Below are 17,601 nucleotides of genomic sequence, written 5' to 3'. Positions count from 1 at the left end.
ATTTTGGGAGACTCTTGTTGTTATATTATCATTCATTTAACTCATTACAGTAGCTTGTGAATTTCTTATAGGCGGAGATCATGACAAAAATCTCTCTTCTTCGGATCCAGGTAGAAGTGGCAAGTCAAAATTGGCCAGTAATTTATTCATTTATTACCTTCTATTCTGTGTAATGAGAACATATATATACAATTTTTCAGTTACTTATGCCCACTTTGGTTGTGAAGAATTAGACTCCTCTCAAGGTGCTTTTTTTTTATTTTATTAGAGACAGAATCTTGCTCTGTTGCCCAGGCTGGAGTGCAGTGATATGATCATAGCTGACTGGAGCCTCAACCTCCTGGGCTTAAGAGGTGCTCCCACCTCAGCCTTCTAAGTAGCTGGGACTACAGGTACACGACACCACACCTGACTAATTCAAAAACAAAAATTACAGAGACAAAGCCTTGCTATGTCGTCCAGGCTGGTCTTGAACTCCTGGCCTCAAGTGATCTTCACTCCTCAGCATCCCAAAGTGCTGGAATTAAAGGCATGAGCCACACACCCAGTTCAAGGTACTTTAGAGAGTCACTTTGCTGAGCCTGTTGCTGTCAGGTGTATTTACATTTCATGTCTTGCTGCTACTGGCCAGCACTCTTCCTCTCTCAACCCTTCCCAATAAGAGAGAAAAAAAAGAATAGTAAAAGGAGAAGATAGCCCCAGGTTCCTTCCATACAATGTGAACATCTGGCTCCCTGAATCATATTATGGAGAGAACTTGTTAAAAATCCATTCCAGAGCCCCACGCCCTAGAGTCTGATTCAGTGTGTCTGAGGGGGAACCCCAGGTATTTGAAGCTTTCACAAGCACTTTAGGTAGTGTGGATACAAGTAGCCTGGGATATTGACTTTTCAAAACAGTGGAAAGACCCCAGGAAAAACCCAAGTTAGGCTAAAACCACTGAGGTTAGTGTGGTTGCAGGAAAGGCCGAATGTGTGTGGCTGCAGAGACACCTAAAACCACTAGGGGGACCGAAAAATTAAATTAGGAGGACCACAGAATCCTTGAACTGGAACCAAGAGAGTAAAATTTGGTAGTAAAATGCAGAATTCTTTCTGAAAATATGTAATTTTTGCACTCCCAAAGATTTGCATTAATATTATGAATTCACATTCTGACTTCGGAGAGAAAATCAAGATATTTCTGACCTCTTCCCTTCCCTACCCTTTCTTTTTTATTTTTATTTTTATTTTTATTTTTTATTTTTTTTGGAGAGTCGAAGGAAGAAATCCACCAGAGACAAAAAATATGCTAAAAGACTTCAACTTAGGAGTTTGTTACACCTACCATCACACTGTTCACCATTTCATGGGGGGAAAAGTGTGCTAGTAATGCAGAGAAAAACAAACATACCTATTAGAAAGATTGCATCTGAAGATGATTTTCCATATTGCTGTTCTATGTATTTAGGCATGAAAGAGATCATGCTAACGAATGCGTTGAACTGTATCACACTTATAAGTATGAAAAGCATATAAATTGGATTGCAGGAAAGACTTTTCATGAATGGTAGAAAATCTGAAATGAAAGAATGACAACTGTGTCAAATGAACTTGGCTTTGCATTTTGTGACTGGCTTTTCCTGAAACATCCACCTCCTCAACAAATTATGTTTTTTACTACTTTGTAATGTGTATGTGTTTGTTAATTCCTTTTTCCTCTTGAAAGCTGAAGTCATAGAAATGTTTTGGTGGCTTCCAGAAGTCAGTGATGTAGCTGACTGGGTAGGGATCAGAACACAATAGGTTTGCCCTCAATAAGTCACTGTTGAGTCTTAAAGATCAATAAGGAAAACTACAAAGTGACCAAAATATTGTCTATGTCTACAGCATTTTATTTCTAATCTTTTGTTCTTCTATTAATATGTTATTTTTTCTACAGCTCATTAGAATGAAAGATGCTTGTTCTGTTCTGTAATGTCTGGAGGAAAATCAGGTTGATAAAGAAGATTTCACATAAATATTTATTTTATCACTCCTTGAACATTTGAAATAAAGATATATGTGGGAATTAATGAGATATGAACGTTCTCAAGTATCCAGAATTTTTTTTTTGCTTCTTCAGAACAACAGTTTCAGTGGTTCTGGAGATATTTTTTAAAATACCAACATCCAGGTCCCACCCTCAGCGATGCTGATTCATTTGGTACATTCTAAGGACTATGTAAATGATTTAATAAAAAATTATTCCTGTTAGAAAAAGCACAGAGCCAAATGTGTGGCCTGCCTCTAGTAATGTGTGACCTGCCTCTAGTAAATGTTCTTGGTCACACTGCTGCCATTCAGGCTCAAGTTCTCACTTTTAATTTCCTTTCACTTTTCCTGTCCACATGTTCTCTGTCTTGACTTTCTTATTTTGCACAATCCTGGTTTGCTTAATAAACTGCTCACAATTCATTCTGGAACAAAATTTCAATAAATAAACAATTTAGAAGAGGAAGACACACAGATTAATGCAAACAAATGAGTTATAATTGTAAAATTTATATTTATGAATAGGGTACCCGACAGGAGAGAGAGTTATTGTCTGGACTCTGAAGGTTTTTAAGTCACCCATGTTTGTTGACATCCCTGTCCTAATAGATGAGTTTCAGAAGCACAAGTTTGTTTTCTATGTCTTGCAACAAGCTAAACTCTTTCCTGATTTTGAAAATGGAACTGATCTTGCAGACCACAAGAGGTCTATCAGTCCATAATAATCCTTTAAGAAGAATTTTTAATATCATCAGAATGATTCTGAGAATTTGCAAGATTGGCTCCTAATGACCCAAGATGTATTAAATTATGCTCAATTGTGATTTAAGAGCATTTATAATTGTTAAGAAAATTTCCTTGCAAATTGACATTGTAACTTATGGGTGATGATAGAAACAGCAATGGCAACAATAAAAGTACTAATACTAGTATCAGTATTAATAATAATGTATGCTAGAATGTCTTTCACCTTCACACAACAATAATTTATCCCCATTTGACAGAAAACTGAGCCCCTCACCATCCATCAAATAAACATTTTTAAGTTCCAATACCCAGGCCACACATCCACACTAACTAAATCAGACCTTTTGGGAATACTACAGAACTTCCAGGCATCAATCAGTTTTAAAATTTCCTAGGTGATTCCAATGTGCAGCCAAGTTTGAGCATCAGTGCTCTTGAGTACTAAATACTGAGGCTTTTTTAGTTGAGTTTCCCACAGAAAACCCTACTGTAAATTACGCTTTGAGCTTTTATTGAGGTTCTGTACCAAAAAAAAAGTTACATGAAATTTACCCTTTCATTTGCTGGAAAACCACTATGTGGCTCAGTATTACCTATATCATACATCATATGATCATTTTTTATTTTTTTCTACAATTTCTTCCTTGGAGAACTGCTTCTTTTTATAAATTTTTATAAATAATTCTTTCCTTTTTATTATAATTTCTTTTTAAAAATGTTTTATATTTCTTTTTATAAATTATTCATAATTATTCTTCCCTCTACCAAATATAGAGAGGTGGGTCACTGATCATGTTTTTTTTTTTTTCTTTCTGCTTTAACTTCCACGAAGCTCATGATTAAACTAACACATTGGTTACAAAATATACTACCTATTAAGATTAGAGTATACTCTTTCCTACTTTTGTTCTTAGTTTAAATTTGCTTGTTCATTTTGTTTCAACTTAACCTATGTTCTCTGAAAAATGGTTTTGAGCAAATGAGACTATATGTATATAGTCTCATATATATACATATAGTCTCATTTGCTCAAAAAACCCATTTTACAGAGAACATAGATATATATAGACATAGATATAGATATAGATATCTGAGAGAGAGAGAGAGTGCCAAGACTGACATAAAAGTTTACATGAATGCTAATCTGAAATAATTCAGCTTCCAAATTATATTATTTCTTTTCAAGTAGTACCATAGGAGGAAAAGGACTAGTTAGGTATTACTGACTGGTGACTGTTGATGACAAATTGTCTCAACACAGGATAGCATATCATAGTGTTAGACTAAAATACAGACATATCTGTATGAAATAAAAGGTCAATTTCATAGTATTTAAAATATGTATATTTGCCTTTAGTGATTCCATATTTTTCTTTCTTGTCCTCTTTTCTTTGTTTGTCTTCATTTTCATTTTTAATGATGTCAGCATTATTCTCCAGTCCTTCCTTTGGAAGTGTTTTGGGCAAAAAGAAAAAAGGAATGGCAGTGAGCACATTAACTCCTGCACAGATCAGAAAGCCAAACCACCATGCACCAACCCAACGAGTGTCAGTGGGAGTTATGGTCAGATCATCTGTAAAAAAATATACACACTTTTATTAGCTTAAGTCAGTATTTTCTGTATGAAGTATAGAAAATTCTTAAAATTAGAATTATCAGGTCCTAACCAAGTATAAAATTGGCTTACAATTCAGACACTGATAAAATTTTTCTAAAAATACATGGTGTTATAATATTGTCTAGTAATAAATTAGGCTGGTTATCTGTCTATCGTGTAAGGGATTTAAAAGCAGGTATTAACTAAACAGCTGCAAGTTCTATCTCATCATCAACGAATGATTGCTTAATTGAAATAAATTCAAACCTACATGCCTAAATTTTGTAAAACCAAGAAATACAGTTGAAGTGCAGTAGAAAGAGCATGTGATTCTGTGTCAGATTAGCATTTTATTTTGCTCCACTGTTTTCTGGTTTGGAATATTTGAAAAGTTATTTAAATTCCTCCACTAGAGTTTCTCACTTTTAAAGTGGAGATCATTTATCAAATTGAAGGTCAAGTAAGGCCATGACTATATGTAATAATATACCTGAGTATATTTGTATACATACTCTAGACATATACTCTAGCTTTGTATACTCTAGACACTGTACAAATAGATTTTATTGAATTACCTGTGTTCACAGATCCAGTGTCAACATAAACATTTGCACAGAATGATGCCAACAAAAGTCCAATCAAAGGACCAATAATAGCTCCTGTTTCTATAAGCCCTAAAAATAAATAAAAGTATAAGGTTATAGTACAGTTATATGCCCACATAAAGGGTTCTAGGTCCATGAAAAGCCTGAAGATTGAATGTTTTTGCCTTGGTTACTTTTGACTAGATACACAATTTATATGAAATTTAAGCTTGATGTACATATAAGTGACAGTTGTTTCTGCAAATGTTGAAAAAGAAACCTCATAATTTAAAGCCACTTTCCCTGGCCTCCAAATTCTCTTTCATGTTGGGTCACAGGCAGAGATCTGCTGTAGCAGCACAGGCAGTCCCAGCTGGGATCATGCCATCGACTAGGTCATGATATAACCAAGCTCCTGTTAATTCGTCCCCCAGGCATGTTTTGGGAGGAATTCTGAAGCAATACCATCTTATAATGGATTTCTCATGGCACATTCCTCAAAAAAGTTTCTCTCAGATCTGCAACTTGAAACTTCCTTCTGGCTATGTCCTCATTATTATTATATGATACACAACTCTTTGATTTTATCATGTTCTCCTTCCTTTTCTCCCACATTTTTATTTTCCATGTCCAACAGTCCTCTCTGTCTTCATTTGAATTCTTATCTATTAAAATATCATCATCAGCTGTCTCATCACTTGTCTACAATTCAGAACCTATGCTGAACCCTCCCTGATCTCTGAAAATCCAGACACGAGCTTCTTCAACTTTCTTCCTGTTCACTTCAAAATTTGGCTTTGCCTATTATCTCTGCCTTCTCCATGGTTCTATAGAGAACCCACCCTATACACACCTAACTTCTTGGTTCCAACCCCTTCTATCTTCTCTAAGGTTTTGCTCTACCAAACACTCCCTCTCTTGTGTGTGTTCAATTTCCCCATAGCCAGTGATTTTACAAAATCTCAAATCCACCCTGCTTTTTCTCCTTTCACTATACTCTCTGCCTCTACTTCCTCACCTCTCACTCACTTTACTCAAATCCTTTTACGTTCTCCCCCAGATCCTCTCAGGTAGCCCCAGTGATCTCGTTGTCACTAATTTAGTGCTCTCTTTTGGTCTTCATCTTCCTTGCTTTCTAGGTTATTTGACATTGTTGGCCAATAATTTCTAGATTATTTTCACATTTCTTCCTAAGACTTTCATTAAACTAGACATGTATTGTTTCATTGTGTTCTTATGATTATTCCTTCTTTGATTTTCCTTTCTCCTATTCTATTTACTAAGTAGAAATCTTTCCCAGTATTTTATCCTAATGTCTCTCAGTATATATACGGTCTTCCACAGCAACCTCATTTCTCCCTCTTGATTTCATTTATTACCTCTCTATAGATCATTCTCGAATTTTTTTTTTTTTTTTTTTTTTGAGACGGAGTTTCGCTCTTGTTGCTCAGGCTGGAGTGCACTGGCACACTCTCAGCTCACTGCAACCTCCACCTCCCGGGTTCAAGTGATTCTCCTGTCTCAGTCTCCCGAGTAGCTGGGATTACAGGCACCCACCACACCTGGCTAATTTTTGTATTTTTAGTAGAGATGGGGTTTTATCATATTGGACAGGCTGGTCTCAAACTCCTGACTTCAGATGATCTGCCCGCCTTAGCCTCCCGAGTAGCTGGGATTATAGGCGCATGCCATCACACTCGGCTAATTTTTGTATTTTTAGTAGAGACGGGGTTTCATCATATTGATCAGGTGGGTCCTGAACTCCTGACCTCAGGTGATTTGTCTGTCTTGGCCTCCCAAAGTGCTGGGATTACAGGCATGAGTCACCACACCTGGTCGATTCTCCAACTTTTAACCTAGCTTTTGTGTTCTCTTCTAAACTCCAGAGCCATACATGGAACTGTTTCTTGGTGTAGAGCTATTTGATTTATAGTTATTTGGTTATGGATACACACATGAACACACACTATATATGTATATACATATATATACACACACTATATATATAGTACTAATAATTATGTAGTTCTTTATTTACTAACCTTACATGGACCATACCATCCTCATTTTAATATGTATTAGAGATCATCACAGCTATGTTTATATACAATACACCGTAGTATTTGTTGAATAAAGAAATAGACATCATAGCAAGGTGTTTTTTAATTTATTGTAGGAGAGTATTTGCATTCTTTTAATATAAGTGTGTGAAGGAAGTTAAAAGGACTGAATAGAAAATCACTGGAAAAGATTATTGCAAAATTAGTGAGTTGCCAAAATGTGTCAAAAGTCATTTAGGTTAATGATTCCTCAATATTTTCATCCATCTTGATTATGTATAAATCATTTCCATCTTCTCTCACCCTCTTTGACTTTTCTAGTTTTAAAAGATATGCCTACATACATTAATGGCAAAATGTCCCTATACTAAACGTAATGAGTTTATGACCAACAATTGATAGAATAACAAAACATATAAGCAAGTCATGCATAATAAATTAAGAATATTTCAGAGATTGGAAGGCAGCACAAGAAAGTGGGTCTTAAGTTGGCTATTGTGCCAGGTGACCTACATGGATTTTAAAACGGTAATTTCAAGAAACATAAACAAAAAGATGAAGATGTATTTGTGAAAAATATTAAGAAGCCTGACTATATGGAGAGATCATGATGAAGAGAAACTATATAGAAACTAAGTAAGTGAATGTCATGCAGAGCCGTGAGTAATAAGTGGAGAGATCAGATTTAATAAATGAGGAGCTTATATGTGTCATAAATATAGTAGAGAAGACATGATTAAAATAATGCTTAAGAAAAAATATATTGCAGGAACGTTTCTTAAAAACTGAGAAAAGAAAATACTGAAGAGAAAATAATTAATAAAGAGAACCTACAGACAAAGTAATGAGAACCTCAACAAAAACAGAGGTAGTGAAAATAGTGAGAAAGGTTTCATGGAACATTTTAGAGAAAACATTGGTAAGTCTCTTAACACATTGGATATAGTGTGGTGCAAAGCAAATGAAAGGGTCACCTCCAGGAGCACTAGATTTGTGGTATTTCCAATAGTAAAAAGTAGATTTATTAACAAAGTAGCTCATTGTCATTTAGCATATCTCATCTCCATTCAACAAACTTTTATGAAAGGCCAACTATGCCAAGACACTCTACTCATCATTGTGGAAATCACTAAGACTACAAAGTATAATTCATTTCTAACCTCAACGAACTTATTGCTCTGAAAAGAAGCTAAGGTAGATTTTCAAAACTTACCAATATATAAAGGAGAATTTTCAGATTTGGCAAAATCTTCTATATAGGAAATACCCAAAGGCAGGATGGGAGTTTCGCCCATTCCACGTACAATATTGCCTACCAAGACGTACACCCACATTAATGATTTAACTTCCTTTGTACACTCTGCATTAAAGAAAAAAGACATGACGTTAGCACATTGACTATAAAGTGTCAGTAATATTAATTCTATGTTTTCTGTAGGCATTTCACAGTTATATGACGATGGCCCCTTGTCAATGATTTATATTACTATTCCAGCAATGACTTCTTGGGGCACCCCTAATGCATTTTCTGACAGTGGACTTGAGTATGGACAAGTGTAAGTGATATGCTGGAGCCAGTCCCTACTGAGTTGGGAGAGATGAATATGCACACCTCCCGAGGTGTTCAGTGACACCTCATTGGTAGTTTCATAGCAGTGTTGCATCACAGAAATTGGCAAACATTAAAAATCAAGGTTTTTAAATTCTCTACAGAGATTCAGTTTCTCAGTAACTCCCGAACTCATTCAGCTGCTACAAGTGCTTCCCCATTCCTATCCAACGTTGGGGAGACAAAAACACAAAAATATCTTTCTCTAGAATTGGTACTATATTTATAAGATTTAAACAAAAGTTCGCTAAAGCGTGAATTCTCTACAGCTCTAATTATTTCATAGAAACTAAAAATATTTAACTGGGTATTCATCATAGGTTCTCTACAGAGCATGTTGTATACTGTAACAACCAAATAACTTTCAATACAGAAATCCACCCCAATCCGTGGAGCCACAGCTACTTAGTACAGTAACGAAGACTAGACCAAAGGGAATAGAAAGTGAGAAAGATAGGGAGATCTCTGAAGAATTATGTCAATCTCTTTGCCATCTATGTTCTAGGCCAAAATAGCTGATAAGCTGGGAGGAAGCTCTGTGGAGTCCCGTTTTCAGGCAAGTGAAGGTCAATGCACTCTTCACCTCCTGTAAATTGGCCAGGTGAGACTGTGAGGTCCTGACCACAGCTGGGTCCAGGAATTTCTTGTGAGCACTATCTCTCTGTTATTTCCAGTCAGAAAATAATAGTCTCTATTTCTGGGTATTCAGATTTTTTGTGTGATGCGCAAAGTGATTTGTGTCTACAGATCACAGGCAAACTCTAGGCCTATTCTAGGGCAAAATTGAAAGCATCAATCCACCTTCCTGGAGATGTGCCAGAATGGGAAGGTTTTGCTCTATCCACAATGAAGCCGACTAGCAGCTGGGTCAGTCTTTGGCAATAGCCAGCTCAGGAAGAGAACACAGGCCACTGTTAATATCACTGTTTTCCATTGTGTCCCCCATGGGGGTTCTTTGGTTTCTTCTGAGACAGATATTTTTCAACTTTTTGAAACTGTTTTGGTTTCCTGATTCAATGATGATCATGAAATTCCCACCCTTGTGGACTACCGCAACTTCCATGAACATGAATCCAGAATAAAAATGTCCCCATAAAAATGTTGAGTCATCAGAGTCATCTCCAGACCAAGTATAACCAGAAGATTATACAAGCCTCATAGCAGAAGGGACAGAAGGGACAGAAGTCAATACATTGGTGCCTAGAGCTATGGGCAGCTGAAAGAAGTACTACTATTGTGTAGAATTTTAAAGCACTATCTCCAGTAGAGAAAAAAAAAAAAAAAAGAGCAGAAAGACAAGTTCCTAAGTCGATAGAAAGGAAATAGAGTAATTCAGAACTATAGTGTACTTGCCTGTTTTTCCTGCTATTAAAGATCAGTGATAGAACACAAATCTCTTGAACTTTGTTTCTGTCTCTAGTTCCTATTTACATAATCATATACACCAAATCATCAGCATAAATCCGTCCTTCTAAGACATTTTCCTCTGTGGAATGAACTTGACAGTAATCCTTGAATAGATGTCTTTGACTCTTTTTTTTTTTTTTGGAGGAAAGTCTCACTCTGTTGCCCAGGCTGGAGTGCAATGGCGCAATCTTGGATCACTGCATCCTCCGCCTCCTGGGTTCAGGTGATTCTCCTGCCTCGGCCTCCTGAGTAGCTGGGATTATAGGTGCCCACTAGCATGCCTGGCTAATTTTTGTATTTTTTAATAGAGTGAGGTTTCACCATGTTGGCCAGACTGGTCTCGAACTTCTGACCTCAGGTGATCCATTCATCTCAGTCTCCCAAAGTGCTGGGATTACTTTGGGAGTAAATGCACCTGGCCCTCTGACTGATTGTTAAATAACCATGTTAATAAATCAACAAGGAACTCTTAATAAATACATTCAAATATAAGAAAAATAACATTCTTTATTATTAGCTATTCTTATTCCCCATTGTAACTCCTTTGGAAGTTCCTGGAGAGAGAATATATCTTTGTTTAATTATCTAACTCAAGCAATATCTCATTCAGGCCCCTCAGCAGAAAGTGTTCAGTTATAAGTTCGCTGAACAAAAATCAATACAATGAAGTAGACAACCTGATGGATCCTGCGTTGGTCTTAAAATCTGGGTTCCATTTTCCATACACAAGAAACTGTTTGAGGACAAGTTGCCTGAAACTGAAACTGTAGATTCATATTCATATCTGTATAAACACAGGGAAAATATATTTATTTTAAGGAAGTAATGAGGACAATGTGGGCAATGTACAGATTGTTACCTTCTGCTTCCTATACAATACAACATTCAAATCCAGCAAAAATGTCTTTTCATCTTTGGCATCCAAGTTATTACAAGTTAATATCATCAAAAAACTTGCCACTTTCTGTAAATGTACAATCTTTTTACACTTAGCTTTCAATAATCTGCCTGTGGATGATCTACCTTTAGATTATCAAACATAAACCTTCTTTGATTTTTAGGTTATCATTTCCTGGAAATAATTATTATGAGATAAGGAACACAAACTTTAAAAAATGTGAGATTTAATAATGTATAATTAAGAAGATAAATGCTTTGGAAGGAATAACACAACAAAACAAGTCTTCAACTTGGCATTCTCTAAAGTTTGCTCCGAAGCAGCAAAACCTCCAGTTTCTGAGAAATCCTACAATAATTCCTCCATGCGTTTCATAAACCTCTAAGAAAAACAAAATATTTGTCCATCATAATGAGAGGCCTTAAGAGAATCTCAATCACCATGACACATAATGTAATGACTTTTTCTCTTCTCATAAGAACAAATGGACTAATAAACTATGACCATTTAATTTAAGCAAATTACCACAAGATCCACATGCTTTTCCTCGGAAAGTAAATTACATGCTGCAAGAATGGAAAAAAAGAAAAAAGTATATTCAATGAAGTCTCTGTTAGAAATAATGCTGGATTGTTTTCTGTGTTTCTATCAGATAAGGTAGCCAGAAGAAAACTTGCCCTTCTGAATTGCACAAAAGCTAGAGTGTTATGCTTGAATGCCACTGATAGTCTTAATTTCTGTGCTATAGGGTATAATAAGTCTCAAAGTACCTTCCCCTTACAACAATTGCTCAGTGATGCCCAAAGAGTTTGACTGTGAACTATAGACAAAGGCTTTAATCCTATGAGACATGACAACCGCAAGGAAATAACACCTTTGGCAGGTGGTAGAAAGAAATGTAAATAGTAGCTGAATGGTACTTAACATTGTTTTGGGTAGGCTAAGAAATAAAAGAAAAGGAAAGACTCTGCTTAGAAACTCTAATCCCTTCAAAAATACTTTAAAAGAGAAAATATATTTTGTTAATTTATCCACTAAAAATCCAATAACTCAAAGTCTATTCATTCCCAAAGCATCAGCAAAATGACAGTAAACAGATTTTCAAACAGAATAGAAAAAGGCATAATTCCACAAGGGAAAAAAAAGTAGGGAATTTTACAATAAAAGAGAGCTCAACATAATTTTGAAAATGGAAAAGCAGGTACCTGAGTGGTCATTGAAATAGAAGATATGAGAAGTGCAACTGTAAGTGCCTGCAAGAGAGCAATGCTGCAAAGCCCAGGAACATTCAGGCAAGATACTTAAATGCAAAAGTGAGTATGGTCCAAAACACAGAAGAGTGCAAACACTTTGGTTTAAAGTGTGTTTAAGAAACATTAAACTCCCAGAGACATTCCCTGCCACTCCAACTGAAAATGTCCATTGACTCCAGAGTCTGGAGAGGCACATTGAACATAGAAAGGCAATGCAAAAAAATTGGGGGTATTAAGTTAAAAAAATCTACATATCTACATATTAAACAGTGAGATTCCCACTTGCATTTGGCTGGTAGCTAAGCTTCTACCTCCCAAGCAACAGACTGAAGAATCCCCGTCTAGGATAACAGGTTATGTGCAATTCTGAGCCATCTGCAAAACAGCCAGTCCCTGCTCAATGACTCTACAAAGAAGTCCTCCTTTAACCAAGTCCTACACATGTATACAGAACTTCCAGCTGGCTTCTTGTTGTTGCTGTTCCTCCCTCTTAAGTGTGAATAGATAAAAAGGACCACCAGATATATGAAAGAAGTCTGTAACAGTGAAGACAGCTACAAACAAATAAAAAAACGGTACACTTGGAGGAGCCAGAGACCAAGAAGAAAGATGAACAAAATTTAGATGGAAAGAGATAATACATTCTTGAAAGAAAAATAAGATGTTCCTTAAAAAGGGACATTCAAAGAACAAGAGCTGTTGAAAATTAGAAATGTGGTAGCATAAGCTAGAAAGTCATTCAAAGACATGGAAAATAAAATTAAATCTCCCAGAAAGTAACAAGACAAGAGGACAAAAAATTAGGGATAAAAGATGAGAAAACATAAAGTTAATACAGAATGTCCAATATTCAAGTAACAGAAGATCTAGGAAGAGAAAACAGTGTTATGAGAGAATGTAAAGGGGAGATATTATCAAAGAAATAACAAAAGTAACTTTTCCAAATGCCCAGATTGAAGGCTCCTGGCACAATGGAGGAGACAGATTTATACCAACACAATTATCATGAATGTTGGACTTGGAGCTTAAAAGAAAATTCCAATAGTTTCCATTGAAAGAAAGCTGATCACAGAGATTAGAATGGCATAGGATTCTGAGTAATAACACTTGATTACAGGTTTCCTGTGTCAAGTGTTGATTACAAGTGTTAGGTAGAGCTGGAAAACATTGGGAAAATGTCTTCAAAATCCCTAGGGAAAATATTTCCAATCTAGAATTTTATCCTAGCCAAAGTAACAATCAAATGTGGGAGTAAAATAGGAATATTTTCAGATGTACAAAGTCTTATATTTTATACTTCCCTTGTACACTTCCTTGGAAAGCTATTAGATTATTTTCTTCACAAAAACAAGTGAAGAGGAAAGAGGAAAAGCAGGAGACACGACATCCAGAAAATGAATAACTGAATGTATGAAACAGCTAAAAAGCAAAGTCTCAAGGATAATAATGAGGGAAAATTCCACGGAAACAGCAATGCAGCAGGCCTAGAGAATTCCAAGTTCAGATTGCAGATGGAGAATTGAAAGTGGTATGTGAGGAATCTCCAAGACAAAAATCAAACGCTATGATATGGGATAAGAATATTGAGGAGACATTTGCCCTACCAGTGGAGAATTTGGTGATGAATCAGTGAACAATATAAAGAAAGCTAACCATATGATAAAATGAGGTAATTATTAAATCTAGGGAAAATAAAAAGTCATATAAGTAAAGAATGAAAAGCGCATGGTTCAATGGTAAAAAAGATTTACATAATTATACAAATGTAAATAGTAAAAATGATTTTATGGTAGGAATTCAATACATATTGTGTAATACTAATGTATAGGCATACCTCAGAGACATTGCACATTTGGTTCCAGATTGCCACAATAAAGTGAATACCACATGAATTTTTAAATTTTCTAATGCATATAAAAGTTATGTTTGCACTATATTGTAGCCTATTAAGTGTGTAATAGCATTATGTCTGAAACACAATGTACACACATTAATTTAAAATGCTTTATTGCTAAAAGATGCTAACAATCATCTGAGCCTTCAGCGAGTCATAATCACTTTGCTGGTAGAGGCTTTAGCCTCCATGTTGATGACTGCTGGCTGATCAGGGCAGTGGCTACTGCAGGTTGGCGGGGCTGTGGAAATTTCTTAAAACAAGACAATGATTAAGTGTCCTGTGTCAACTGACTCTTCCTTTCACAAAAATTTTTTCTGTAGCACATAATGCTGTTTTGTTGTTGTTGTTTGTGTGTTTTTGAGACGGAGTCTCCCTCTGTGACCCAGGCTGGAGTGCAGCGGCAGGATCTCGGCTCACTACAAGCTCCGCCTCCTGGGTTCACCCCAGGTTCATACCATTCTTGTGCTTCAGCCTCCCGAGTAGCTGGGACTACAGGTGCGCGCCACCACGCCCAGCTAATTTTTTTGTATTTTTAGTGGAGATGGGGTTTCACCATGTTAGCCAGGATTGTCTTAACCTCCTCACCTCGTGGTCTGCCCGCCTCGGCCTCCCAAAGTGCTGGGATTACAGGCGTGAGCCACCACGCCTAGCTGCGCATAATGCTGTTTGATAGCATTGTATCCACAGTAGAACTTCTTCCAAAACTGGAGTCAGTCCTTACAAGCCCTACTGCTGCTTTATCACCTAACTTTGTGTAATGTTCTAAAACATTAGCTGTCATTTCAACAGTGTTCACAGCATCTTGCTCAGTAGTAGATTCCATCACAGGAAACCACATTATTTGCTTGTCCATAAACAAAAAATCTTCATTTATTCAAGTTTTATTATGAGATTGAAGCAATTAAGTCACATCTTCAGTTTCCATTTTAAATTCTAGTTCTTTTGCTCTTTCCACCACATCTGCAGTGACTTTCTCCACTAAAGTCTTGTGATTTCCTTCACTAAAATCTTGAACCCCTCAGGGTTATCCAAGAGGCTTTGAGCCAACTTTTCAAAATTCCTGTTAATGCTGAGATTTTGCCCTCCTCTCCTGTTCCTATTGGAATGTGGAATAGTGAATTCTTTCAAGAAAGTTTTCAATTTATGTTACTTCGATCCATCAGAAGAATCACTACTTATAACAGCAATATCCTTACAAACTGTGCGTATTAAATAGTAAGACTTGAAAGTCCAAATTACTCCTGATTCATGGGCCACAGAATGGCTGTTGTGTTAGCAGGCATGAAAACAACATTCATGTCCATGTATATCTCCATCAGAGCTTCTAGATTGTCAATCAGCAGTAATATTTTGAAAAGACTTCTCCTCCCTATCTCTGAAAGTCCGAGGTGGCATCTTCTTTCAAAAGAAGGCTGTTTCCACTTTGTGAGGCCGAGGCAGGCAGATCACCTGAAGTCAGGAGTTTGAGACCAGCCTGGCCAACATGGTGAAATCCCATCACTATAAAAAATGCAAAAATTAGCCAGGTGTGGTCGTAGGTGCCTGTAATCCCAGCTACTTGGGAGGCTGAGGCAGGAGAATCGCTTGAACCCAGGAGGCAAAGGTTTCAGTGAGTTGAGATCATGCCACTGCACTCCAGCCTGAGCAACAGCATGAGACGAAGAAGAAGGAGAAGGAGAAGGAGAAGAAGAAGAGGAGGAGAAGGAGAAAGAAGAAGAGGAGGAGGAGAAGAAGGAAGAAGGAAGTTGTTTCATCCACATTGCAAATCTGTTATTTAGTGTAGCCACGTTCATCAATTAACTTAGCTAGATCTTCTGAATAACTTGCTGCAGCTTCTCCATCAGCACTTGCTGCTTCACCTTGCACTTTTATGTTATGAAGACAGCTAAGATCTTTCCTTAAACCTCATGAACCCACCTCTGTTAGCTTAAAAATTTTCTTCTGCAGCTTCCTAATCTCTCTTGACTTTCGTAGAATAGAAGAGAGAGCCTTGCTCTTTTGGATTAAGGGAATGCTGTGGCTGGCTTAATCTTCTGTTCAGACTATTCAAACTTTCTCCATCTCAGCAATAAGACTGTTTCACTTTCTAATCATGTGTGTCTTCCTTGAAATAGCACTTTTTCTTTGTTTTCACAGCTTGGTTAACTAGTTAGTGCAAGTGGCTTCACTTTGGGCCTCTCTTGGCTTTCAACTTGCCCTCCTCGCTGAGCTTAATCATTTCTAGCTTTTGATTTAAAGTGAGAGATGTGCAACTCTTCCTTTCACTAAAACACCTGGAGACCACAATAGAGTTATTGTAATAATTGGCCTAATATCAATATTTTTGTATCTAGGAGAATAAGCGGGCCCAAGGAGAGGGCAAAAAATGGGGCAATGGCTGGTCAGTGGAGCAGTCAGAACACACGCAACATTTATTGATAACGTTCACCATCTTAAGACTGGCACAGTGGCTCACGCCTGTAATCCCAACATTTTGAGAGTCTGAGGCAGGCGGATTGCTTGAACCCAGGAGTTCAGGACCAGCCAGGGCAATATGGCAAAATCCTGTCTCTACCAAAAAAAAGAAAATACAAAAATTAGCCAGGCATGGTGGCACGTGCCTGTAGTTTCAGCCACTCGAGAGGCTGAGGTGAGAGGATCACCTGAGCCTGTGGAGGTCGAAGCTACAGTGAGTGAGATCACATCACTACACCCCACTTTGGGTGACACCGTAGCTCTAAAAAAAAAAATAAATAAATAAATAAATAAATCACCATCTTAAATGGGCATAAGTTAGTGGCACATCAAAACAATTACATTAGTAATATCAATGATCACTAATCACAGATCACCATAACAGATACAAAAATAATGCAAAAGTTTGAAACATTGCAAGAATTATCAAATGTGACCCAGACACAAAGTGAGCACGTTATTGGAAAAATGATTCTAATCTTCAACATAGGGTTGCCATAAACCTTCCATTTGTGAAAAATGCAGTATCTGCAAAGTGCAATAAAGTGAAATGCAATAAAGCAGGGTATGCCAGGATTCAACACTAATAGAATAACATTTACTTAGAAATACAGAGGCAAGACTGGGCCAGGTGGCTCATGCCTGTAATCCCTCATTTTGGGAGGCTGAGGTGGGCAGACTGCTTGAACCCAGGAGTTCCAGACCAGCCTGGCCAATTTGGGGAAACCCCATCTTTACTAAAAATACAAAAAGTAACTGAGTGTAGTGGCACACACCTATAATCCCAGCTACTCGGGAGACTGAGGCAGGAGAATCACTTGAACCCGGGAGGCGGAGGTTGCAGTGAGCCAGGAGATGGCGCCACTGCACTCCAGCCTGGGCGACAGAGTGAGCGAGACTATCTCTACAAAAATAAAAACAGACGCCGAGGCAGGCAGATCACGAGGTTAGGAGATTGAGACCTTCCTGGCTAACACAGTGAAATCCCCGTCTCTACTAAAAATACAAACAATTAGCCAGGCATGGTGGCGCATACCTGTAGTCCCAGCTACTCGGGAGGCTTGAGGTAGGAAAATTGCTTGA

General features: G+C 37.2%; 1 protein-coding gene across 1 annotated transcript in view; it reads right to left on the bottom strand.

The window, feature by feature from the left end:
• Positions 1–17,601, bottom strand: part of SLCO1A2 (solute carrier organic anion transporter family member 1A2) — a 57,112-nt gene that overhangs the window by 19,138 nt on the left and 20,373 nt on the right. The window contains exons 5-9 of the mRNA XM_033222708.1: positions 10,694–10,800; positions 8,214–8,360; positions 4,932–5,030; positions 4,111–4,332; positions 1,393–1,557 (exon numbers count right to left, since the gene is read on the bottom strand). Coding sequence (XP_033078599.1) covers positions 1,393–1,557; positions 4,111–4,332; positions 4,932–5,030; positions 8,214–8,360; positions 10,694–10,800 — 740 coding nt within the window. The remainder of the gene's footprint in view (positions 1–1,392; positions 1,558–4,110; positions 4,333–4,931; positions 5,031–8,213; positions 8,361–10,693; positions 10,801–17,601) is intronic.

This window comes from Trachypithecus francoisi, unplaced genomic scaffold, assembly GCF_009764315.1.
Source record: "Trachypithecus francoisi isolate TF-2019V2 unplaced genomic scaffold, Tfra_2.0 Lachesis_group11, whole genome shotgun sequence".
Lineage (NCBI taxonomy): Eukaryota > Metazoa > Chordata > Mammalia > Primates > Cercopithecidae > Trachypithecus > Trachypithecus francoisi.
The sequence above is the reverse complement of the archived record's forward strand: the minus strand, read 5'-3'. Positions and strand labels throughout refer to the sequence as shown.